General features: G+C 35.1%; 1 protein-coding gene and 1 pseudogene across 1 annotated transcript; both read left to right on the top strand.

Annotated features, from left to right (window-relative positions):
• The first annotated feature begins 244 nt into the window (after positions 1 to 244).
• LOC149560466 (nuclear transcription factor Y subunit A-7 pseudogene) lies at positions 245 to 775 on the top strand (annotated as a pseudogene).
• A 4564-nt stretch (positions 776 to 5339) lies between these two features.
• Positions 5340 to 5898, top strand: LOC149560465 (nuclear transcription factor Y subunit A-7-like). Its single transcript, XM_089823602.1, has one exon. The coding sequence runs from the start codon at positions 5375 to 5377 to the stop codon at positions 5795 to 5797; it is 423 nt and encodes a 140-aa protein (XP_089679728.1). The 5' UTR covers positions 5340 to 5374; the 3' UTR covers positions 5798 to 5898.
• Positions 5899 to 26793: the final 20895 nt, after the last annotated feature.

Raw genomic sequence — 26793 nt, 5'->3', positions numbered from 1 at the left:
GTATCACTTCAATGTTCAGGGAGAAATTCCTATTATAATCAAATGTTTCATTGCTTAACCATGATTTGGGTGCCATTTCTCCTTTAGTGCAATCTGCCTCAGGAAGATCGAAATACGGATTTCCTCCAGCTATTCAATGGATTATTGTCTCTATTGCCTGGTCAAATTATTTCATGGTGTGGTTGGAAGTGCTCTAGTTGAGCAACAATAGCAGCAGCAGAATGAGACAAATAACCAAGCAGGTTTCGCCAACTATAATGGCTCCAGTACCTGCTATGCCTTTGCCACATCCTGAACTCATGATCCCTCACTCTCAACTTGAAATAGGACAATCTATGGTTAGGGCTGCATATCATTACGCAGATCCTTATTATGGAGGCATGGTTGCAGCTTATGGACCACAGACAATGGTTCATCCCCACATATTAGGTGTTCCACACACTGGTGTTCCATTACCATCAGATGCAATTGAGGAGCCAGTTTATGTCAATGCCAAACAATATCATGGAATTTTGCGGCGTCGGCAATCTCGAGCAAAAGCAGAATCTGAGAACAAACTCATAAAAAGCAGAAAGCCTTATCTACATGAGTCGTGACATTTGCATGCAATTAAGCGGGCAAGGGGGTGTGGTGGCCGGTTTCTCAATTCCAAAAGTAATAGTCAAGATGGGATGTCACAGGAGAACAACTCAAATGACAATATTGGAAAAGAATCAGGCCTTGATAAATTAGATTCTGGGAAGGAAGCTAAAGCTTCTACACAGCATTAGGGTAGTGTAGCTAGAAAATATGCTCGTTCAAACCACATAGCCTGTGTCTGGCCGGACTAGAGTGCGGCCGGTTATGCCATCCTTGACCGAAAATCTACTTGTTCACAGTTGGATTCCTGCGTGCTCATATATACTTTTGCATGCGACATATTTTGACTCATGATCTGTGGCAATACCAATAATGAAACCCGCCCTAGGAGAATCTCAAAAGTTGACAATTAAATCGATGACGCATTCAATCTGCTAGCCTTGTGCAAATTATTTCCGACTTCTATCCAACAGCTCCTAATTAAATCCGAGTCGATTCCCTCGGTTCAGACTTCATCCTTAATATACGAAAATGTTGGCTGGGAGGTTTGTCTAGTAAGACTTTCCTTCTTTCCTATTTTGTCCAATACTGCAACTGATCTTGTGAACCTTGTGAGTTGATTATATCTTCGAATCTCAATACCCAAAGTGATCCTCAAAACTCAATCTTCCGAATTTGGCCCTAAGCTACAAATAGTCGCCCTAATGAAATGACTGAATGTCACCTCCAATCTGCAATAATTCATATGATATTTCACACCCTCAAAATTGCGTACCAATTGAGAGTTATCATTCTCAATGGCCAACTGTGACAATTGCAGAAACCCTAGGTTCCACAATGCACCTGTGATTGAATCACAATCTAAAAATCAAAAGAGAGATAAACAACTGCTTGATTCGAATGGAGCCCCGGGGTGCCTATTTATTCTTTTCTCTCCATCTTCTCCAGAGACTTCTAGAACATTTTCGATCTTATCTCTTAAGTGACTTTATTAAATATTTTATGATCCAAATCACTTTATTAAATTAATTAAATATAAAGTTATTTATTTATTTGATAACTTTATAAGTAATTAACTTAATATCATTTATTTATTTAATTAAAATAATTAATTAGTCGTCCTTATAAAATATTCATTATTTTGGACAACCAGATTAATTAAATTAATTAAATCGAACTGTCACCAAAAATGGGGACATGACAGTCCGCCCTTCCCAAAATTGCTTGTCCCCAAGCAATGGCTGAACCATAAACCAATCAGTATGCCTGGGTCCCAAATGTAAATTTGTATATCATCCCAATCCTCATCATACTCTCGTGGAGAAATCATCAATACCAGTAGCTGAAAAACTGTACTCAACATCCAAACAACTGACAACTCTGATGAAATCATCTGTAAACCAACTGTAGATGGTGATAGAAGAAACCTTCTTGTAGATCTCAACCCAACTGAAACATCAACTCTATCGAAATTCAACCCCCTGTCAGAATGACACCTACACCCAACTGCACTGTAGATATGACAATAGCCATAGGTACCTGAATCACTGCCATCAAATCCAATCTCTGAAAAACTGCTCCGAGTGTGTCGATGTTGTAGGATGAGTAACTTGCTACTACCAATTTTATTTTCAAAAGATGGTGCCAATCTATCCCCTAATGGATGGTAAGAAACTGGAGCCAATCTACATTTGCATGAAATAAAAGCTTCTATCTTTGTGTCAAAAGAAAAATGATGAGCATACCCTACCGTATAATGCCGGTAAGAACCTCCAAATTCTGCTGCGAGCTCATCATCACTGAACTGGTGATCAACATATGGCTCCAATCTCTGACTCTGAGTGACTGTAAGTCAGATAGGTCCCTGTGCACTCTGATCAACAAACCCCTCCTCGAGATCCCTGTGAGGTAGCATAGTAGAAAGGACCCCTATAATCTTCTCAACCAATCTGCAAATAACACTAGTATCATGGATGAGAACACCTTCTGTCACTTTATGCGAGTCCAAATGAACACATGCACTATCCAGAAAATACTCCATGAACGGTTCAGTGCAGTAAAAATTATATGAGGAAACATTAACATACTCCCCTTTACACCATAACTGGTCCTCCTGTAAGGGTGGCATATTCAACTGTACCACACTATCAACTATCTGAGAAGAATCAATCTGGAAACTAGACTCTACCGGTATCCCGAACTCATTAGAACCAGCTACTACCAAATCCTGAATATGTGTGTCAGCCTCAACAATATGCTCCTTAGTAGCAACTGTGGAAGTGTACTTACCATCGTCCACCTCAATAGTCAAGTGAACTGGGTCTGGGGCTGGTTTTGACTGCAAATCCTCCAACTCCATGGTCACCTTCTTTAACTGAAGTTGCAACTTTTGTAGATCTCGCTGTGTGTCCTCTAAAACCTTAGTAGTTGCTGTGAGCTCCTGGGAAAGCTCGCTCACCTCTTCTTCATGATCCAAGAGTGCCTCATAAGTTGTACTTCCCCACTCAACAAAGTGATCACGGTTGGCTACCAATCGTAAATAATCCTACTTCAAAATCCGAACAGCTTCATGCAAGGCATGAATCTCTGCCAAAGAAAAGTAACCACTGCTGGACTCATCTGTCATAGAAGAACCCCAACCAGTAATAGCCAACAACTGACGAGCAGTATTAAAATGCTCACAAGCGATAGCAATGTCTCACTCACTAACTTTCAACTGGCTAATCACATGATGGCTCTGGCTAAACTGTCTTCCATAAACCTTCTCTGTCACATTGTCTAAAGGAGTATCTTCAAGGTTACTGGTTTCTAGAATATTGTCATCCATATCTTGCAAATCCTCTCCAAAACTCATATCCTCATCCGGAGTGTCAAAATCTATAGTACTTCTGTTAAACTCCCCTGTACCTAAAGAATTTGTCAAGGAAGCTGAGTCTACAAAACTATTCACTTCATCCTCTTGGATGTTATCAAGGTTGAAACGATCCTGGGATTCATCTGTACACACTGTCAAATATGAAAAATCTTCAACACCTTCCAGCAAGAACAATCGTCTGCATATATGAACCAAACCCAATACCGGTGTATAAAAACTAATACCAACATCGGTCAAGCTGCTAGCATAAAGAAAGACAACACCGGGTATTCTGCTAATCCAGTCCATGATAGTATTTAAACAATCGCTGCTACCATTAAGTGTTCTCCAGTCAATTGAATCCCAAACACTGCGGAAACATTCTTGAGTCCATGTCCGTAAACAAGGAACAACTAGTAACTCAAGCAAACTACTTACCTGAGTAATGTGACCAATACCAACTAACTCCTCATATTGGTTTGACATTGTCCTTGTATCTTGGATGTGAATGCAAGATGAACTCGTAGCATTATCAGCAACCTCATATGATCCCTCTTCTGTCAAAAACTGAGTGCAAGATGAACTTAACCTCAGCTCCATGTCATGCTCATTCCCATGTCTCTCCCAGTCCTATAAAGCCAAAGGAGTATTTACCAAGGTTGCTTGATTGTCCTCAAGCTCACGAGAAAGCTTGGAAACTTTCTCCTCCTTCCTCCTCAAGGCATCTGAATAGTCTTTGGTAAGGCTAAGAAGATGGTCATAGTCTGATAGAAGATGTAAATAGCTTGACTTCATGGTTCCGATTCCTTCACTAATTGCCTGTAAGTCAAACCAAGAAGATTTTGCCTGAACTCCCTTATGTCTTCCTTGTAACTGAATCATTCAGATGTGCTCTTCTATCATCTCTTGCATCCTGTCATGATGAGATAAAGAAGTCACAACACTATCTTCGCTCACCTTCAGCTGGCTAGACCAATCATGTGAAGTACCACCAATTTCATCCTCATGTGACGAAGCATCTAACTGAGCCTGGTATTCTCTGTCAGCAAAATCATAAATGCTCGATGTCTGCTCATTTCCACCAGGTATCTCATCATCATGCACAATGACATCTTCATCATCATCTGAACTCACTTCACTGTAATCATTGACTGTCAGAACCAAACCACCTTTAGTATCTGAGACATCACCCTTGGGAAACCTGTATACAACTGTCTCAATTGAAGTATCAAGTTGACCGTTACTATCCATCAGCGTAATATCCTTCACCACTTCTTCCTGTGACCGAACTGAAGCCTCTGACCGGTTGCACACTTGTTTCTCGAATTCCTCATTAAGGTTCCTAGTAACATCTCTCATTGTATCAGTCAATGCTTTGTGAGAAGATTTGACAAAATGAAATCCAGTTGATTTATTCACCTTAGCTGGGTCGGACAGCCTGTCAATCATATGGTGGTGCTTAACTAACAGTTCAGACATGTTATGCCTTATTTTCCTGAGCTCATCCTGAATGTCTAAATAGTCCTCCTTTCCACAATTCCGACTATGAATACTATGTCTATTACTTGACCAAGATTGTGTCCTTGGAGACTTTGTGCTGTACTTGTCCATCTTGGTTGAAGTAGAGTGCTGATCACTCATGTACGTCGGTTCTCACCCCACAGGATGGCAAGAAAACCACTCTGATACAACTTCAATGTTCAGGGAGAAATTCCTATTACAATCAAATGTTTCATTGCTTAACCATGATTTGGGTGCCGTTTCTCCTTTAGTGCAATTTGCCGCAAGAAGATCGAAATACGGATTTCCTCCAGCTATTCAATGGATTATTGTCTCTATTGCCTGGTCAACTTATTTCGTGGTGTGGTTGGAAGTGCTCTAGTTGAGCAAAAACAGCAGCAGCAGAATGAGACAAATCAATAGCAGGTTTTGCCAGCTATAATGGCTCCAGTACCTACTATGCCTTTGCCACATCCTGAACTCATGATCCCTCACTCTCAACTTGAAATAGGACAATCTATGGTTAGGGCTGCATATCATTACGCAGATCCTTATTATGGAGGCATGGTTGCAGCTTATGGACCACAGACAATGGTTCATCCCCACATACTAGGTGTTCCACACACTGGTGTTCCATTACCATTAGATGCAATTGAGGAGCCAGTTTATGTCAATGCTAAACAATATCATGGAATTTTGCGACGTCGGCAATCTCGAGCAAAAGCAAAATCTGAGAACAAACTCATAAAAAGCAAAAAGCCTTATCTACATGAGTCGCGACATTTGCATGCAATTAAGCGGGCAAGGGGGTGTGGTGGCCGATTTCTCAATTCCAAAAGTAATAGTCAAGATGGGATGTCATAGGAGAACAACTCAAATGACAATATTGGACAAGAATCAGGCCTTGATAAATCAGATTCTGGGAAGGAAGCTAAAGCTTCTGCACAGCATTAGGGTAGTGTAGCTAGAAAATATGCTCGTTCAAACCGCATAACCTGTGTCTGGCCGGACTGGAGTGCGGCCGGTTACGCCATCCTTGATCGAAAATCTACTTGTTCATAGTTGGATTCCTACGTGCTCATATATACTTTTACATGCGGCAGATTTTGACTCATGATCCGTGGCAATACCAATAATGAAACCCGCCCTAGGAGAATCTCAAAAGTTGACAATTAAATCGATGATGCATTCAATCTGCTAGCCTTGTGCAAATTATTTGTGACTTCTATCCAATAGCTCCTAATTAAATCCGAGTCGATTCCCTCAGTTCAGACTTCGTCCTTAATATACGAAAACGCTGGCTGGGAGGATTGTCTAGTAAGACTTTCCTTCTTTCCTGTTTTGTCCAATACTGCAACTGATCTTGTGAACCTTGTGAGTTGATTATATCTTCGAATCTCAATACTCAAAGTGATCCTCAAAACTCAATCTTCTGAATTTGGCCCTAAGCCACAAATAGTCGCCCTGATGAAATGACTGAATGTCACCTCCAATCTGCAATAATTCAGATGATATTTCACACCCTCAAAATTGCGTACCAATTGAGAGTTATCGTTCTCAATGGCCAACTGTGACAATTGCAGAAACCCTAGGTTCCACAATGCACCTGTGATTGAATCACAATCTAAAAATCAAAAGAGAGATAAACAACTGCTTGATTCGAATGGAGCCCCGGGGTGCCTATTTATTCTTTTCTCTCCATCTTCTCCAGAGACTTCTAGAACATTTTCGATCTTATCTCTTAAGTGACTTTATTAAATATTTTATGATCCAAATCACTTTATTAAATTAATTAAATATAAAGTTATTTATTTATTTGATAACTTTATAAGTAATTAACTTAATATCATTTATTTATTTAATTAAAATAATTAATTAGTCGTCCTTATAAAATATTCATTATTTTGGACAACCAGATTAATTAAATTAATTAAATCGAACTGTCACCAAAAATGGGGACATGACACCACCGAGGAAGGTTCTAGACAATTAAACTTAATACTTAGGGATGACAAACCCTAACAATACATATGGAGCTAGCCACATACATCTTTGACAATTATTTTAGATATTTTGGGTAGCCCAACTTTGAAAGGCCATAACTCACAAACCATTTCTCCAGCTGTCTATTATAACCACTTTTTAGAAATGTGAGCTCTTGATCTACAGCTTAGAATGGTGCTAGCACCCTTCCATTGAGTTTATAGACCTCACCTGGGCACTCTAAGGCCTTCAATGTGGAGCTTAAAAATTTTTCTACAAATTTTTCTATGAAAAATCCACAATAACTTCTCCAATAGTTATGCTTGAGCAATGAGATTTTTATGGTAGGCTTATAACTCTAAAATAAACCTTCTAATAGAAAATGAGAACATTAAAAACTCATATGAAAAACTTACTAAAAATAGCAATTTTCCATAAATAGTAACCACATTTTCTACTAGTCCTTATTAAGATAGAAAAGATTGAAATAAAAATATTTTTGGGTGATGCAATATTTCTCTTACACCCAAGATGCTCCTGCATTAGACACGTAGAGTAATTTGAGAAGTGACCCTGTCATGTCTCAGGTGTTCAAAGGAAAACTAAGATGGTTAACCTCCTCCTTTGCTAGCCATGATGAATTCTCTACTGGCCTCCTTTTCTATTTTACTAGGTATTCCTCATAAGTTTTTCTCCTAGTACTTTTGCCAATATGACTTTCCAATATCTCCTCAATCTCTGTTTTAGCCAAACTACCTACTGGAATACTCCCTTATGCTTCTGTAACTTCATCTCCATCACCTCCTTCATAATACTCTATCAAATCTAAAATATTAAATATTGGTGAAATATCCAATTTAGTAGGCAACTCTACTTCATAAGCATTTGCAGAATCATGCCTTTTCACTATCTTGCATAGTCCAAACTTCTTCATTTTTAGCTTATTATATGTACCCTCTAAAAAATGCTCCTTTCTCAAATGAACCATGATTTCATCTCCAATCTAAAATTCCTTATACCTCATTTTCACATTTTTCTTAACCTTGTACTATGTATTTATCTTTATAATGTGCTTCTTGACCTCCTTATGGTTGTTCTTCAAATGTTCAACAAATTCTTTTGCTTCAACACTACTTATCTCTCCTTTATCCAACTACCTCAATTCAGAAGCATTTCTTGGGCTACTCCCATATACAATCTAGAATGGTGCTTTACTAGTACTCCTATTGATAGAATTATCATATAAAAATTCCACTTTTGTTAAAATCATATCCCATCCTTTTGGTTTATCTCCAACAAAATATCTTAGCAAGTTTCCCAAACTATGATTCACAACTTTTGTCTATCCATTAGTCTATGGATGATGTGATGAGCTTAACTTCAAATTTGTCTTCAACTTCTTCCACAATGTACATCAAAAATACCCAAATAATTTGGTATCTTGATATGAAATGATACTCTTTGGTAGATCATGTAGTCTCACTACTCCTCTGAAAAATAACTCTACCACATGAACAACATCATTAGTCTTCTTACAAGGAATAAAATGGGCCATCTTTGAAACCTATCAACCACCACAAAAATAGAATTATGCCCACATTGCATCCTTGGTAAATTAAGTACAAAATCCATGCTAACATCCTCCCATGACTTCTTTGGTATAGGTAATGGCTGATACAATCATGTATTATACTTCACTCCTTTTGCCATCTAACATACTCTACAACTCTATACAAACTTCTTCACATCTATTTACAATTGTGGCCAATAATAATTCTTAGGAACCAAAGCTATGGTTTTATCTCTGTCGAAATGCCCAACCAATCCTCCACTATGCTTCTCTTTGATAAGATTCTCTCTCATTGAACTTTTGGGAATGCACAACTAACTTCCTTTGAGAAACATACAATCCTAGATCATAAAATCCAACCACTTTGTCCCATCAAGTGTAATAGGTTTTGTGCAAGCCTTCCATGCTTCACCAAACTTAGGATCATCTAGATACAATGTACTGAGTTCCTTGAACCCAACCACCTTTATTTGCATTTTTTTAGAAAAAGTTGCCTTCTACTAAGAGAATCTAAAACTTGTTAGACTTCCCATTCCTGATTTTCAAAACAAACGTAAAACTCTACAAAAACTCAACCCACTTTAAATACCTTTGGTTCAATTTTTCTTGACTATTCAAATATTACAAATGTTAATGTGTGGTAGTTTTAGTTGGATAAACCTATGAGATATAGTTATATATGTGTTTATTATTATATGAGATAAATTAATATAATAATATATATAACTATGTTTATATATTAATTATAAATTAATATAATAATAAATAACAATGGTTATATTTATTATAATATTAATTATTAATCAACAAATAGACATGTCCCTTAAAGGGACATGTCTATTCATGTGTTACTCTTATTTAATTGAGGAAAGCTACCTTTGGAAAACACATACCAATTATCGCGATAGTACTTAATACATTTGTAGTAGATCCTCTTGAAAAATTTAACATGGTATCAGAGCACATTTCAATCCTTGGAGAAATTATATATAATTTAAGTTGTGAAGATTTCACTTGTTTTGGATAATCTAAGTTTGATATCATCAATGTCAAGCTAGTGGTTTGTGGATGAGAATAAGATGTTTATCGATCAAGAACCTTTTAGGATGGGTTAGACTTGGCATGTAGAGAAGTGCATCACTTCATTGTTGTATTTATTGTAGAGTACTAGTAATTATGGTTCTAAATTGGTAGGCAAGATGAGCCTCCACCACTATAGTTTTGGGGGCAGTATACTAGTTCTAATTAGTGAACTTGTCATTACACAATCACAAAAGGATATGAATTATGTATCTAATCTAAAGATATGGTTATGCCTCAGATGGAATTTGTATCTGAATATGTTTCTAAATACAAATGATGGTACAATCCATGAGTTGAAACAAGGGGGATGGCTTTGAACAAACTTTTCACTATATATCATTCTCATGAGAATCTAAACTATTGGAAATCTGTATGTTGATCTTGAATGGTAGTTACTTGATGGTGTTGTATGGTCACTCAAACTATATAAAAAAAAATATCATTATGCAATGTTGGTATGATATGTTACAAAGAGTTGCTTGTGATCCTTCATATATTCACTAGTTTTATGACCGCCTATTCAAAATGATGTAGAGATGTACTGCTTAATTGTTGGGTATGAAGATTATCGAAGCCACATATTTAATATCACAACAATTCCAAACTGATTTGATCACCACATGTATCATTGAATGCTCAGGCATGTATGGGTTGTGGTTATTTCAAAGATGTTGAATGCTAGTATGTCCTAATCTTTAGTGAATAATACCACAATCTCATAAAGTTGATCAGAAATTGTAGTAACATAATGCCACCCCAAGAGTGTAGATAGTTATATAAATAGAATATTGATGCATTTTATGTGCCATAGATAGCAATAAATATCATCACTTTCTTATTGTAGAGTTGTCCCCTTGATATGTATGCAATCAAAATGTGATAATCTTTGTGACCACCTACAAGAATGCAATGATGGGATTATACTAGATATCACATTGGCATCTAAGCAATATGATCTGCAAGAATGTCAATGGTGATAAGGATCAAAGATCATTATTGGATGATGTGGGATTTGTGACTGTGAAACATAAGGGTATACATTCAATAAAATACTAAGGTAATAGAAGTATTGGGTAGCAATTCTAAAGGTAAGTATAATATATTATTATTTTGTATGTAAATGAAAATAGCATGAATATATGAAATATATCTATGTGTAACATCTTTTAATTTAATAATTTGACATTATGAAATGTAAAAGAACTAGTTGATGTACATCAAGATAGTAATATAACCTCTTATAAATAGAAGTGAGTATTGATTAAAGCATATCTTTAAATTAGATATTTATCTATATTAAATTATAATGATCTTATATTATACAAATTATTCTTATTTATATTATAAGAGCTATGCTCCTTGTTTTTTTCCCTCTAAGAATGTTATTGCAAGAAAAGGAAGATTGAGATTCAAAGGGAGCCTAACATGTTATTAGAGGCAACCTTAAAAGAGACGGAGAATATTGAGGATTTTAGTAATCTTCAATGATCTTGATGTTATTGATTAAGAGAGAGTAAACCATGATGAGATGGATTGTCTAGTGATGAATAAGTTTCCATAGTCAAGAGGACCTAGATTTATACATCATAACCATGTGATTTTAATGGGCCTACCCCTTGTGTACATCATGAGGGAGTGATGACTTCCAAATTACCATCACTTGTATTTGGAGAAGTTGTTGTAAGGTTACAATCTTACAATAACTTGTATTATGAGATCAAACAATTGAGTATATGGGAGGCCATTGCTCAAAGAGTACTTGGTGAATATCATTAATATTTTAAGAGGCCAATACTCTTGATATCAAATGTGATATCAAACCTTATTGAGTATTTTTTGAATATCATTGACATTCTAGGAGGCCAATACTCTTGATACCAAATGTGATTTCAAACCTTATTGAATATTTGGTGAATATTGTTGATATTCTGGGAGGCCAATACTCCTAATATCAAATGTGATATTAAACCTTATTGAGTATTTGGTGAATATCATCGATATTTTGGGAGGCCAATACTCTTGATATTAGATGTGATATCAAACTTTATTTTAGTACTTGGTGGATATCTAATGTTGATATTCTAGGAGACCAAGACTCATGATATCAAAATATTGAATATCTTCTAATCAAAGATATTTTTATATTGTGGTGATATATGATCCTATGTTTATCCTCCATAGCTAAGAGGGAGTGTTAATGTGTGATAGCTTTAGTTTGATAAACCTATGAGATATAGTTGTATATGTGTTTATTATTATATGAGATAGATTAATATAATAATAAATAACAATGGTTATATTTACCATTATATCAATTATTAATTAACAAATAAGCATGTCCCTTAAAGTGACATGTCTATTCATGTCTTACTCTTATTTAATTGAGGAAAGTTGCCTTTGGAAAATACATACCAATTATCACGATAATGCTTAATACATTTGCAGTAGATCCTCTTGAAAAATTTAACAACAAAGCTTGATAATTAGTATACAAAACAAACTCCTTAGGAAGAAGATAGTGTCTCCACTTCTTTAATGCTTGAACTATAGCATAAATTTTCAAATCATAAAAAAAAAATCTTTTTGCATCATTCAATTTCTCACTAAAATAAGCAATAGGTCCACCTTCTTGGCTCATAGCAGCTCCTATTGTAGTACCACTAGCATTACAGTCTACTTGAAACATCTTATTAAAATTAGGAAGTGCTAAAATAGGTTGCTCAATAACTTTCTATTTCAACAGATTGAAAATCCTATCTACTCCTAGAGTCCACTTAAATTCTTTCCTATCCCCTCTAATTATTCAATCAAGAGTCCACAAATACTACTAAAACCTCTTATGAACTTTTTATAAAAACTAGCTAGTCCATGAGAATATCTTACCTCTATCACACTCCTTAGAGTAGGCCATTGAAGGATAGCCTTCACTTTCTCTAGCTCCATTTTCAAACCTTCTGTTGAGACTACAAATCCTAGTTACACCAACTCCTTTACAAAATTGCACTTCTTCAAGTTTATCAATAGCTTTTCTTCCCTCAACTTATCAAACACCTTGTGAATATGGATCAAATGCTTCTTCAATGTCTTACTAAAGATCAAAATATCATCTAGGTGAACAATGACAAACTTATGTAGAAACTCCTTGAGTACCTCATTCATGAGCATCATGAAACTATTTGGTGCATTGGTTAGTCCAAAAGGCATGGCTAACGACTCATTTAGGCCTTCTTTTGTCTTGAAAGCTATCTTTCATTCATCTCCTTCTTTGATATGAATATGATAGTACCCAATCTTAAGATATATCTTTGTGAAACACTTAGCTCCACTCAAATAGTCCATAATATCATCTATCCTTAGTAATGGAAATCTATACTTGATTGTGATCTTGTTGATAATGCAAGAATTTATCCACATCCTCCATTCTCTATTCTTCTTTCATGCTAATACTACTAGTATAGAACATGGACTCAGACTCTCTTCAATCAACCCATTCTGCAATAACTCATGAACTTGTCTATTCAACTCTTCACTTTCTGTTGGTTTCATTTTGTGTGCTACCTTGTTTGGAAAATTGGCTCCTAGAATCAAATACATCTGGTGACTAATCTTCCTCATTGGGGGAAATTCATTAGATACATTATCTAACACAATATCAAAAAACTCTCCCAATATATCTACAACTTCTACAGGAACGTCCTCTACTCCTTCTTTACTATCTTTTGGAATTATAGAAAAACACATACACTCATGCTTTATACCTTTGAGAAACTCTTTTTCATTAAAAAAAATATATTCTAGCAGTACTACATACCTTTTCTTCTTTCTCCTTGAATGGCTTCAACTTATGTTTCACTCTATCCTTGGTCCGAGTGTAGGTATTTGCTCACGCATTGTGTACAACATGCTTATCAAACTGCCACAACCTACCTAGCAACATATGACTTATGTCCATAGGTATGATATCACAAAGTACCTCATCCTAGTAGCTTCCAATATTGAACTTCATTGGGCACTACTCATTAACCATGATCTTGTGGTCATCTTGCACCTAAGCAATATGGTATAGACACGGGTGTTTCTTCCTTTTTTGCTTTAATGATACTTAATTGTTAGTATTTCCACCATCAATGACCACATCACGAAACTTATCTTCATATTTTCACCTTGTGCAAAACAAGATCCTTCTTTGATGAGGTTCATTCTCACCACTCAATAGGACTCTTTTGTTAACTATGAATTCTCCTTTTTAGCATCTTTAGAATGCAATGATCTAGAATCTTCATCAACATGTGCAACTCTGGCCTAGCCTTCTATTCTTTGATCTATACTTCCTTGGCACTAGGTACATTCAAATGCTCTATTCCCTTCTTCTTTGTAGTGACAATATTTCCCATGGAAGCCTCCTACTCCAGGTCCTTGTCCTCTGCCTCTTTCCATCTAATCTTTATTGTTCTGATCATGGAAATGATCAAAATTATTTCCCTTCTGGTTCTAACTACTACTTCTAGCCTCATCCTTGTTCTTATGATCACCATTCTAACCTTCATAAGATCTTCTACCAAATCTTCCACTATGACCTCTTCTACTATTCTTGTTATCAAACTTCTTGCTTAGTGTCTCCTCAACTCTTAGGGAAAACTAGTATGCCTCCTCAACACTCTTCATTCAAACTAGACTCAGCTCATCTTGAATTCTTGGCCTTAACCTATTAAGATAGCAGGTGACTTTCTCCTTATCACCTTCTACATGGCCAGTTCTAATGAGAACTTGGTAGAACTCTTTGGCATATTCTTGAATAGATTTTCCCACTTGCTTCAACCCTTGTGTTTTCTTAAATAGATCAAGCTCATAATCCAAAAGAATGAATTGTCACTTTTGTTTAGCTATCATTCAGTCCCATCTAGTGATTTTGTCCTTTCCATTTCTATTTCACCCCAACTAAACCTCTTGCTACTAGATCTTTGTATGTCCCTTCAGTTTCACCTTCGCAAACTTGACTCTATCAGGATCATCAATATTTTGATACTCAATGTTCTCCTTCAGTTCATAGATCTAATCAATCAGCTCCTCTAGATTAAGATTTCTCAAAAATGTGGAAACTTCAAACTTAGGTCTTTTTCCAATCTTGGAGATGGCTCTAAAAATCCTTTCTTCATCTGGGTTTAGAACTGCTTCTACTTTGGCATTTTCTTCTACTTTGTCCTCATCCTTGCTTTCATCTCTTACCAGAAGATTCTTTCCTCTATGCATTTGTTCTTCCAATGCTTGCATTTGTCTTTGGAGGGCTCAAAAATCCTCAAGTGTAACACCTGAAAGTCTTCCACTACACTCTCTTGATGGAGGCATTTTCATGCTTCCACCTAAAATTCTTCCACCACACTCTCTTCATGGAGGCATTTTCATGCTTCCATTAAAACCCTAGTGCAAACTACCTCATAATTGGTGATCTGTCTACATGCTTAGGCCAAACAATAGTCCTAGTGTGAACTACCTCACAGTCAGTGATTTGTCCACATACTCAAGAACTCTACCTCTAACACCAATTGATGAAGGGTGTTCCCCTTAATGCCATAAACTCATAACAGAAACAAAGAAACAACAAGAAATGCAAGAACAAAATATGGACTTCTTATTTGTGTCACAAATGCAAAATTATATAATTCACAAGTACAATATGTTAACCCACATGGGAGGCTTCATTATAGTAATCTGAAAGACAAGCTGCAAACTATCACCTAGAGTTGTCCTGGATAATGTTCAAGCCTTTCTTAAATAGGCAATTTTATGCCACCTAGGAAGGTTATAGACAATGAAACATAATACCTACAGCTAATAGACCCTTACTGTAAGAATTTGGCTTAGGCCAAAATTCACCCAAGAACAAAAGAACTCAACACAAGCACACAGTAGACCAAAATAGGCAGAGTATGATCAGAATGATGATATTCATTCAATAATTGGATACAACCAACATGAGAGTACACTAGGAGTGCCTAAATATAAAGGCCTTTGGAGAGCTTCTAGAATGCCTAGAAGTCAGCATCATGATATGTCATACAACCAGGCATATGTCCACCAGATATGGATTATCCTCCATTAAACACAGGATTAAGTGTGATGATGTGAGGATAAGACTACAATGGTGTAGCACATAAATCAATGGAGTAGACAACATGTGCTAAATGAGGAGTGCAGAAAACTGTGTTGTCATCATGACAATTCAGTGAATTGATGCATACTCCTGTGTTGTAGACACCATGTGCATAATTAGAGTTGCATAACTCAATGAGAGTTCATAAACTCCGAAGTGTCTCACCTAAAATAATAATAAAATAATGTAAAATATTTAAATAATGCATTAACCTAAGTAAAACTTAAGTAAGTGTAATAAGTAAATACTTATTTACACCAACACTTACAATACATATAGAGCCAACCAAATACATCTTTAACAATTATTTTAGATATTTCAAGTAGCCCAACTTTTAAAGGCCATAACTCATGAGCCATTGTTATGATTAGCTATTATAACCAATTTTTTGAAATGCCAGCTCCTAATCTATAGGCTAAAAAATGGTGCTAGTGCCCTTCCATCGAGTTTTCAAACCTCAACCGAGCACTCTCAGGCCTCCAACGATGAGCCTGAAGATTTTTCTACAAATTTTTCCATTGAAAATTTGCAATAACTTCTCTAATACTTATGCTTGAGCAATGAGATTATTATGTTTAGGCTTATAACTCTAAAATGAATCTTCCTATAGAAAATGAGAATATTCTGAGCTCATATGAAAAATTTACTAAAAATAGCAAGTTCCCATAAATAGTAACCACCCTATCTACTAGTCCTTATTAAAATAGAAAACACTGATATAAAAATATTTTTGGGTGATGCAAGATTGCTCTTACACCTAGGATGCTCCTACATCAAAAGCCCTATTTAGGTTTGTATTTGTAGTAGGTGCATTACCAATAGGTCTATTCAGATTGTAGGGAACATGACTTTGGCTTTGATTTGGGGGTTTGCTATGCATAGGACCTTGGTACTAAAGTTGGGGAGGCTTATTGCTTTAAGATTATTTCCTCTCTAGGGTCACCACCTTGTTTCCCACCTTATATATCATTGAGAGGCCATCTTAAGGCTTTTTATCCTAAATTTACAACTTCTTATCTATATTTTGCATTAGATCCATCAACTCTCCTAACTCATTAGTAGATGTAGAGGCTATAGGAGTTATGGAGAGAGGTTGACATGTAGATGTGGTAGGAATGGGGACTATAGTAGGCTAATGATTAGGCATCTTAGGAAAGAAAGACATAAGAGGCCTCAAAGCTAACTTTTCTTCTTGTATCAATATATTTTCTACCTTTATAGCAATCTCATAAGCATCTGGTAAAGTATTCCTTCCCATAGTTTACATTGTGGTAGCTATATCACTATTAAAGGCTCTAAGGTAATATAAGAAAGCATTACTAGGAGAAGACTTTATTGTAGTAGGTATTTTATCCCATGTCTTTTGAAATCTATAATTGAAATCTATCATATATTAATGGGGCGCTCTCTTGATAGTTGTTAGCTATTACAAAAGTGATAGGTAATTAATTTTATCCTCAAAATGCTTACACAGCCCTACTCCTAACCCATCCCAATCAGTAATAGATTATGAGGCAAACCTTTATACTACTGTAATACTTTTCGCTTTAAAGATGAAGCTAGAATCCTAATAGAAATTTCATCCATTGTAATCCCATGTATATTACATGTTGGAAATATTCAATACCAAGCTAAGTTACTGAGAGTGAAGGGGTGAATCAATAACTTTTAAAAAATTTATCAATTTTAATAAACTAATTACCATTCATCACATCTAATTCAATTGTATGCATGAGAAACTGAAAATATAAAAGCATCCATAACACTTGAACACAATGATTTGGTGACTTAGAAACCTTTCAAATAGAAAGTAAAACTAGTGTGTGGATAAAACCCACAAAACCTAAGTACTGTAGTATAAAGTTGGCCTATTAAGGCTTACATTGATCATTTCTAATGATCTATCTTATTAGAAGCAAATAGGACTACTAGGTCCACCTTGTGAGAGGATTTATAAACATATAATGAAGTATGCACTTGGTAAAAAGATTTAGGAAAGATTGTTAGGTCTACCTTGTTAGAGGTTTTTTACTAGTTCACCTATTAGGATGAAGTAGTAGATATATGATTTGAAACTAAGTTTGATGATAGAGATTCCTTGATGTGCTGATCACCTTTTTGTGATAGATTTGTCACTATTACTCTTTATGATGATATGGCCTTCATAAATCTTTATTTGTTGCTTACATTTGCATTCTTGCACTTGCATTACATATACATTACAATTCATACATATTGATATGATACAATGCATTACTTACATATACCAATATAACTTACAAAATTACAAAGTTGACCATGACACAAGTTAACACAAATATCATAAAGTTAGCCAACATGAAGATACTCGGGTTCTAAAGACTAACTCAGTGAGGTTCTAATACTTGGCATCCACTGTCATTGGTTGGCATCATCATGCTCTTGGTGAACATAGAAGCTTGATTCATACTAATCACTTTCAAGTAGTCTTAAAATTGGTCTGTACTAGTAACTCAGTAGATATTGTGCAACTTGGTAAACACTAAATCACTTGGTTATCATGGAGTGGCTTGATCAACACTTCCTTTACATTGCATGAACTAAGAACTTGGTAGACACTGCAATGCTTGATAACCATTGGTTTCACATCACATGGACTATTAACTTGGTAACCATTGATAAACTTGGTATATACTAAACTACTTGGTTTGCACTGTTGAACTTCATACTAACTAAATCTGCTCGGTAACCACTAGAAATAGTCCAAAGGACTTAGTAGCAACTATAGAATCTTGGTGGCTACTGAATTACATGGAAAATACTATAAACTATTCAATGAGCTTGGTATCTATATAGAATCTAAATAAGTGTGTGTCACTAATAACAAACTTGACTAATATGTCAACAATCTCCCCCTTTGGCATTAGTGACAAAAACACTTATTAGCTCAAAACTGAATACCTTGTATTCATCACCATGTGATACTAGCTTGGTCTATTTTTTTGAGATTTTTCAAAATTGAGTTTTGTAAGACATATATAGAGTATATTTATATCATAGCATATATCTATTATGTACATGAAATTTTTCTCTTATATGAATATCTCATTCTCCCCCTATAACTCTGCTCTTCTCCCCCCTTTTGATAGTAATGCCAAAGATTTATTTAACCTATTTACATAGAGAAACCAAAATGAGATAAGAATTTAGAGTGTACCTTGAGGGTAATTGCCAATTTTTTAACCTAGTTTTCTTGTAAGACCTTACATGTTTGAATGGAAATTTGTACTTCTATTAATAGTTCAATCATGTGATCAGCAACAGAGAAGTTGTTTTCCTGGATCAGGGTTTTTGAGTAAACAATGTGTTTCTACATAGAATCCATGACAGAAAGGATCATATTTTAGATATCAACTAGTGTGGAATAGATCCTTGCTTCTTCTCATAACAAATCTACTTGCATATCTGACAAAAAAATGATCTTCTTAAAATGTGTAGAGCTTGAACTAGAGTCAAGTTGCAATTGCTGAGCACTTGCCTTGAGATCAATATCAATTTTGGACAATTTGTCCTTAACTTCTTTGGTATACTTAGTGACATCACATAGCTTAGCAAAAAGTGATGACACATTAGAATAGGATGCCTCAAGATTGACCAAATTTTTTGATAATTCAACTTGATTAATAGCAATTTGCTGAGCAATGTGCTCCAACACTTTCTTTTTGAACTTCTTTTCTACTTTTTCAGTTAATTTCTCTTGTCCCTCAGTGTCATTTTTAAATTTTTGGACTACCTCTTCAAGTTGAAACAAAATATGTTGAGAATAATCAACCTTAACTCAAATAGCCTTAGTCAAAATGTTTGTAGAATCATCTAATATCTTATATTCTTTGTCCCTTTCTTCTCTCAATTTTTGTCGCTTAGCCTTTTTCTGAAGAAGTTCACCAACCATGTGCATTTGATTTGCAGAAAGATAGTAGAAATCCCATTTGAGAATTTATATTTCCTCATCTAGATCTATATCTTCTTCTGTTTCATTTCCTTTAAAACTTTTGTACTTGATTGAAACTTTGGTTCAACGGTGCTTGTACTTATTGCCTTAGTACCCATAATGGAAACAATGGTAGACATACTCGAGATTGCAATAAATTTTTTATAGCACTGACTAGTGGAGTACTTGTAGGGATGCTATAAGAATGCAAAATTGATGAAGCCAAAATTAAAGAATCCAAAACTAAAGTAGACAAAACTAGAGTGCTTACCATGGATGAACTCAAAACTGAAGAAGTCAAAATTGGAGAGGAGATGACTAAAGAAATCAACTTGATAGATGAAGGAGTAACCTACAACTCAATTGATGAAGTGGATGTCACTTTTTTCAATGATATGCTAAGTTGTGTTGGGGTGAAGAGTGATTGGACATTTGATATATTTGATGTAGTCACAACCACACTTGCTGAAGCTACCTCCATACTTGATGTTGTCGAGGGTTTGTTTAGGGAGTGGGGAAGTGAGGCAATGATTGTAGCTACTATCTTTATTTGGTTAGTCTCCTCATCATTTTTCTTATCTTCCTCAATAACTTCTACACATTTCTCCTCTTCTTCTTCCTTTTCTTTAGCTAATTTCTCCTTATATTCTTCATAATCAATAGTAACATAATGAGTTGATCCTTCATCATCCTCTTTATCCTTACCTTCTTCTTCTTCATCATCCTTTACATCCACTAGGAAGTTACTTGGTTTATGAAGATGATAAACATTCTTCTACATGTTTGTAGCATTCTTAACTACATGATCTATATCTTTGATCAAAATTAAACATGTATTAAACCTTAGAGTCATTTTATCTTCATTTTTCTTTAAAAATTCTTTTACCTTAGCATCTATCATGCTCACTAGTAACTACCTTTGGGTTTGTGCATAAATGTCTTTTTCTATTTGCATTTTAATTGTAAAGTCCCATCTTGACTTTATTTTCTCTAACAATTCATTAGATATTTGAGAGGTGATCTAGTTCGGTGAATACTTCCATTTTCCCATTTTGGTCAACACCAGTTCTTCAACCTATTTTTTCCCAGCCTCTATCCCTATCTCATACTTCAAAGATTTGAATTTTGTTATATGAGCACCTTCTTCCATTTGTTTCAACTTTTCTTAAAAGGTGGGAGGAGGTTTACTAAGAACAATATCACTTCCTTTCTTCCTGAACCTCCTTGTGAAGGCTGTAGTGGATGCCTTTGGAAGCTTGGTGATGATCACCATGCCCTTTTTCTTTAAAGGTTCTTCTTATTCATCCTCTACCTACTCTTCATCTTCACCTTTTCCCTTGGTTAACATGAGAGGTGCCCTAGATTTTAGTTTTGCTATCCTCCTCTTTCCTTTGTTAACCACCTGAGGTAGCTTAATTTCCATCTCTATTCTTGCCTTTGCTTCATCATAGGTACCAAAGTAAGGGACCTTGGAATCCACAAGTTCATTTACAAGGGCTTCAATGATATCCTTGGTCTCATCAATGTTTAGTTCATAGCCAAGAGGCTTTGCCCATACAGTTTTAGGCTTGACTGCCTAGATGTATATGTTGTCACAATCAACCATAAAACACACATCATCCTTGTAATCCTCAAATAACTTCTTAGGTATTTTGAACCTATTATTTATTTTGTCTTTAAACACATCGAAGTAGTTTTCAATGATGCTCTCATAGTTTTCTCTCATTTATACAATGTATTCATTTATTTGGTATAATACTAGCACATCCTTTTTCTAGACCATAGTTCCTTTAGAAGGGAAAAAAATTTGCACATAGAAGAACAAACATGTTAACAGAGAACCAATTTTGCAAGGATTATTCTTCAAGGTTCTAATTTTTTCCATATTTTTGTTGAATTGCCTCAAAGACAACTCGACAAGGTCACAAGACAAGTTATTTTTCACCACTTTCTATGTCAAGTCCATAGCTTCACATGATACACTGTTGAGATGGCTTGAACTATATTTATTGTGCGCTATAAAATAAATACCAAACTTGAGTTTTGCATCAGTGACACTACTTATTTTCATGCCTCTGTCATCCTACTTAGCTAGGGTTTTCTTTTCCAACTTAGCTCAACCTAAGGTTTTTTTGGTTTTGGCTTTTGCGAGAATGAGAAGACCAATGATTCAATGAATCATCTTTTTTGGTTATTAATACTGGCTACTCCAACCATAATTGACCAGTGTACACTTGGCTAAGTATATACCTAATCCATTTAACTTGAAACTCTTAAGGCACATGGGGAATGTGAGTTAAACCTTTTGTTTCCAAATATTTATGCTCAGGTTTGAGGGTTCCATCAACACACAACTAAGCTAGGGCATCATCCATCTCAAAAGTACCAATTTATTGAATTGCACATTTAAAATGAGTTCTAATGTCATTAACAAGAAGTACCTTGGGAGGGATTTTTGATTAAGCTCCATTGGGGTTTATGGTTTCTACAACCATGGGCATGAGTTTGAAGTCCAATGCCTTCCACTCAACACCTTGAACCAACATATCAGAACCTTTCTTTTCCTTGTTGCTACTGTTGGATGCCATTTTCACTTAGTAGCTTGAGAGAACTTTGAAAATGATTGCAAGAAATTTTCTCAAGTCCCTTGATTGCATAAAAAATAGCACTTCACAATAGCTCTTTGAAAGTTCATGGTGAAGAATGAATTCACTTTCATGAATTTTGTTAAAAATTTTCCATTAATACTCAATACAGTGGTAGATGAGTTAACATAATGCTTGATAGGCTATCATCCACTACTCTATCTTGATCACTCAGCGAAGTCTTCATGATTCAGTAACCATAAGTGTCAATGTTACTCTTGACCTTGCTCAGTGGAGTCTATGACCCAACCTTACTTGGTAGAGAAGGTAACTTGGTAATAACTGATTTAGATCTTGCTTAGTGATCCCTTTTGTATGTTACATATGGATTTGTATCTTTGTTACCTTTCAACTAGAACTAATTCTGATGTTTTCTTTGATAGCTTGGTTCTAGTTCTTTCTTAAGAACTTAATTAGAAGTGGTAGAGTTACACAATTCTTGAGTGACTTGACCATCATTACTTGGACAAGTATTCTTGATAGAATTAGAAATGGATTGCTATCTCATTTTCTTTTGAATGTTATCAATTTTTTCCTTCTTCTCATCTTCAATCTTACTAGTATTCATATAATTTTTTGCAATATGGCCAAACTTTGTACAAATGTAACATCTTATAGTGGTATCCCTTTTTCTCATATGATGTTTAACATAATTCATACCAATGTGTCCATATTCACCACAGTAATGACATCTACACCAAGTATTTTAATCCCAACCAAATATTGCTTTCATAATTTTCTCTATAGGATTCAATGTCTTTGTTTTGTAGTTTGATGCCTTGTGTCCATTTTTCTTGCATTTATGATAGTTGCCTTCAAATTTTGGTTTCTCTTTGCATTCATTAGCCTTGTAGCATTTTCCATTGAATTTTTCTTTTCCATTACTCCAACATTTGTTAGATGTATGACATATCTTACCGAAGTCATTGCAAGTAGGTTTTTGATTCCTTTGAGCACATTGTTTGGAGGATTCACCTTCATCTTTGTATCCAATTCTTGTTTTTCCTTTTTTCCTATAGAGGTTTCACTCATTCAGTTGAACCATGTCTACTTGAGATTTCATCATTTTTCATTGATTTGCTTCTTAGTGTTTAGGTCATTTTTCAATCTTTCACTAATTTTCTTTTTAGATCTCATCTCATTTCTTATTCTTTTATTGATTTGTCTTTCTAAATTTAGATCATTCCTTAATCTTTCATTGATCTATCTTTGGCTCATGATTTCCAAATTTGCATTGGAGATTTGATTCATAAGGTTTGCATGCTAAAGGGATTGGTTCTCAATCTCATTGCTCCTTCCATCTATTTCTTCTTTTATCTTGTTCCTTTGTTCCAATATTCCACATAACCTCACTAATTGAATTTCTTGTTCTCTTTTCAGCTTTCATACTTCTTCTTGTAGGGAACCATTCTTCTCTAGGAGTTCTTTGATTGCATCATTTGCTTCACCTAAACTACTTGAAGAGAAAAAGTCTTCAATTCTTTCTTCAATGTAGAGATGGTCATTCACTTGATTTGCAAGTTCCTTTGTTCTTTTTAGGGATTGGGAAAGTTTCTCCTTAGCTTTCTTGAGTTGTGCAATGGCCATTTTCATATCTAACTTTTCATGATCAGTAGCCTTATCAAGTCCTAATATCTCCATATCCCTGATCTTTACTCAAGCTGTTAAACTTTCTCTTGAGAACCACAATGCTCTGATACCAATTATTTGAAATATTCAAGACTAAGCTAAGTTACTAAGAGGGGAGGGGTGAATCAGTAACTTTTAAAACTTTTACCAATTTTAATAAACTAATTACATTCATCACATCTGATATAATTGTATACATGAGAAACTAAAAATATAAAAAACATCCATAACACTTGAACACAATTATTTGGTGACCCAAAGACCTTCCAAGTCGAAATTAAAATTAGGGTGGTGATGAAACCCACAAAACTTTAGTACAATAGTATAAAGTTGGCCTATTAAGGCTTACATTGATCACTTTTGATAATCTGTCCTATTAGGAGGAAATAGGACTACTAGTCCACCTTGTGAAAGGATTTACAAACATACAATAAAGTGTGCACTTGGTAAAGAGATTTAGAAAAGACTATTAGGTCTACCTTGTTAGAGGATTTTAATTGGTTCACCTATTAGGATGAAGAAGTGGATCTCTAATTTGCAACTGAGTTTTCTAATAGAGATTCCTTGATGTACTGATCACCTTTTTGTGATAAATTTTTCACTTCTACTCCTTATGCTGATATGGCCTTCATAAATCTTTATCTATTGCTTACATTTGCATTCTTGCGCTTACATTTGCATTCTTGCACTTGCATTACATATACATTACATTTCATATATATTGATATGATACAATGCATCACATATATATACCAATCTAATTTACAAAATTACAAAGTTGTCCATGATACAAGTTAACACAAATATCATAAAGTTGGTCAATATGAAGATATTCGAGTTTTGAAGACTGACTCGGTGAGGTTTTGATACTTGGCATCCACTGTCACTACTTGGCATCATCATGCTCTTGGTGAATGTAGAAGCTTAGTCAATACTAATCACTTTCAACTAGTCTTGAACTCAGTCTATGCTAGTGACTCTGTAGATATTATGCAACTTGGAAAACACTAAATCACTTGGTTATCATGGAGTGGCTCAGTCAATACTTCCTGCACATCACATGAACTGACAACTTAGTAGTGGCTTCACATCACATGAACTATGAACTCAGTAATCACTGATAAACTTTGTATATACTAAACTGCTCAGTTTACACTGTTGAACTTCACACTAATTGAATCTGCTCAATAACCACTAGAAATAGCCCAAAGGACTTGGTAGCTACTAAATTACATGGAAAACAATGTAAACTATTCAATGATTTTGGTAGCTATATAGAATCTAAATAAGTGTGTGTCACTAATAACAAACTTGACTAATATGTCAACAATTACAAACATTTAAAATATCTCAAATATGTTGTACAAGGGATATGGAAGTTTCACTAGTAAAATTAGGTATACTTTTGAGAGCTGATGCTAGGATGTCATGTCTTTGAGCCAAAAGGAGAGGAATCCCATCATTAAAGGTGGAAAATGCATGTGCTCTAGGCTGCACCATATAAAATAATGTCCTATTTAAATGAAAAGATGATAACCTAGGCTCTGACCTATCAATAGGGGGAGTTGAGAGATATCTTGCAAGTGTATTTGTTACTACTAAACTCATAATTGGTGATAGAGATAATCTATTTCTCTTCCTTATAGGGTTTCAAAATGAGAGCTTAGTATATTGAAAATTACTTTCAAAAAATGCTCTTCTATGAGCTTTTGGCATGAATCATAATAGCTTTGGTCTACGAACCAAAATATAGAGTTGGAGTTACCAAGTACTTGAAAATGAGCCTCTTGAAGGCCTGAAATATTGAGAGCAACACTATCTTCTCAACATGTATTTGAAGTTCTTCACTTTGAGATCAGTGAACTAGTAGACATAGAATGCTTAAATATAAGTCCCACTAGGCATGCCAAAAACTATTGTCACAAGAGCTTTCACCCTTGCCTAAATTTTTTACCTAAAGAAAACCTTATGAAGCATGGAAATAATATCCAAGCTATGGTGCTTGAACTATGAGATTGAGTCTCCGGAGAACATTGGCTTCCTTGCTATTAGAGTGCACCTAACTACTCTTTGAGATTAGAAGGGAGAAGGAATGCATACAAAGAAAACTACCTAATCTAATCTAAAGGGGGTGATACACAAAAATAGTTTTGTTCAGCCTTATTTTTTTCCCTAACAATGCACTATTCATCAACATATTCTCAAGATATACTAATTTAACCTTTGTTTCAATTCAATAGCCACAAATAGATTAGAAATGAAATGAAATGCTACCTAGAAGGAACTTCACTCTATAACATCTTAGGAAAAATAGATACTATTATGAAAATTGAAGAATAGAAAACAAAACATCAACAAAGGCAAGGAAGTTTTGCACTTATAAGACAAAGAATACATTCATGCATAGAAAAAGGGAAATGGTTGACCCTAAGAAGGGTTACAAAACTTGCTTTTATAGTTCAAGAATAACTAAGATAGCTTCTACCCTAAGGAAAAGCACAAAAACTCCATTTAAAGTTGCAAATAATAATCACTACAAATTTGGAGAAGATATTATCTTCATACACATCTAGATGCAAGAAAATCATATCTTTCACCAAAAAATAGCCATGGGAAGACAAAAATGGTGGCCATTAATTCTTTAACTGAGTAGATGGATAAAAAAGTGGCGATGGAGTGTCCATTTTCATTCATTGGGCATGGGCAACATTTAGGGGTGGCTGTGGATGATCAAGAAGATCTTATTTTCCATTAATGAGTTTTTTCTTCTTGCTATTAGCATGCGAAGTCAGCCATATCATCAGTTGACTGGAGTCAATCCTCATGCTT

This window comes from Cupressus sempervirens, chromosome 4 (assembly GCF_028749045.1).
Source record: "Cupressus sempervirens isolate cs-2001-9-10 chromosome 4, ASM2874904v1, whole genome shotgun sequence".
Classification (NCBI taxonomy): domain Eukaryota; kingdom Viridiplantae; phylum Streptophyta; class Pinopsida; order Cupressales; family Cupressaceae; genus Cupressus; species Cupressus sempervirens.
Note: the sequence above shows the minus strand (reverse complement) of the source record. Positions and strands in the feature narration are given on the sequence as shown.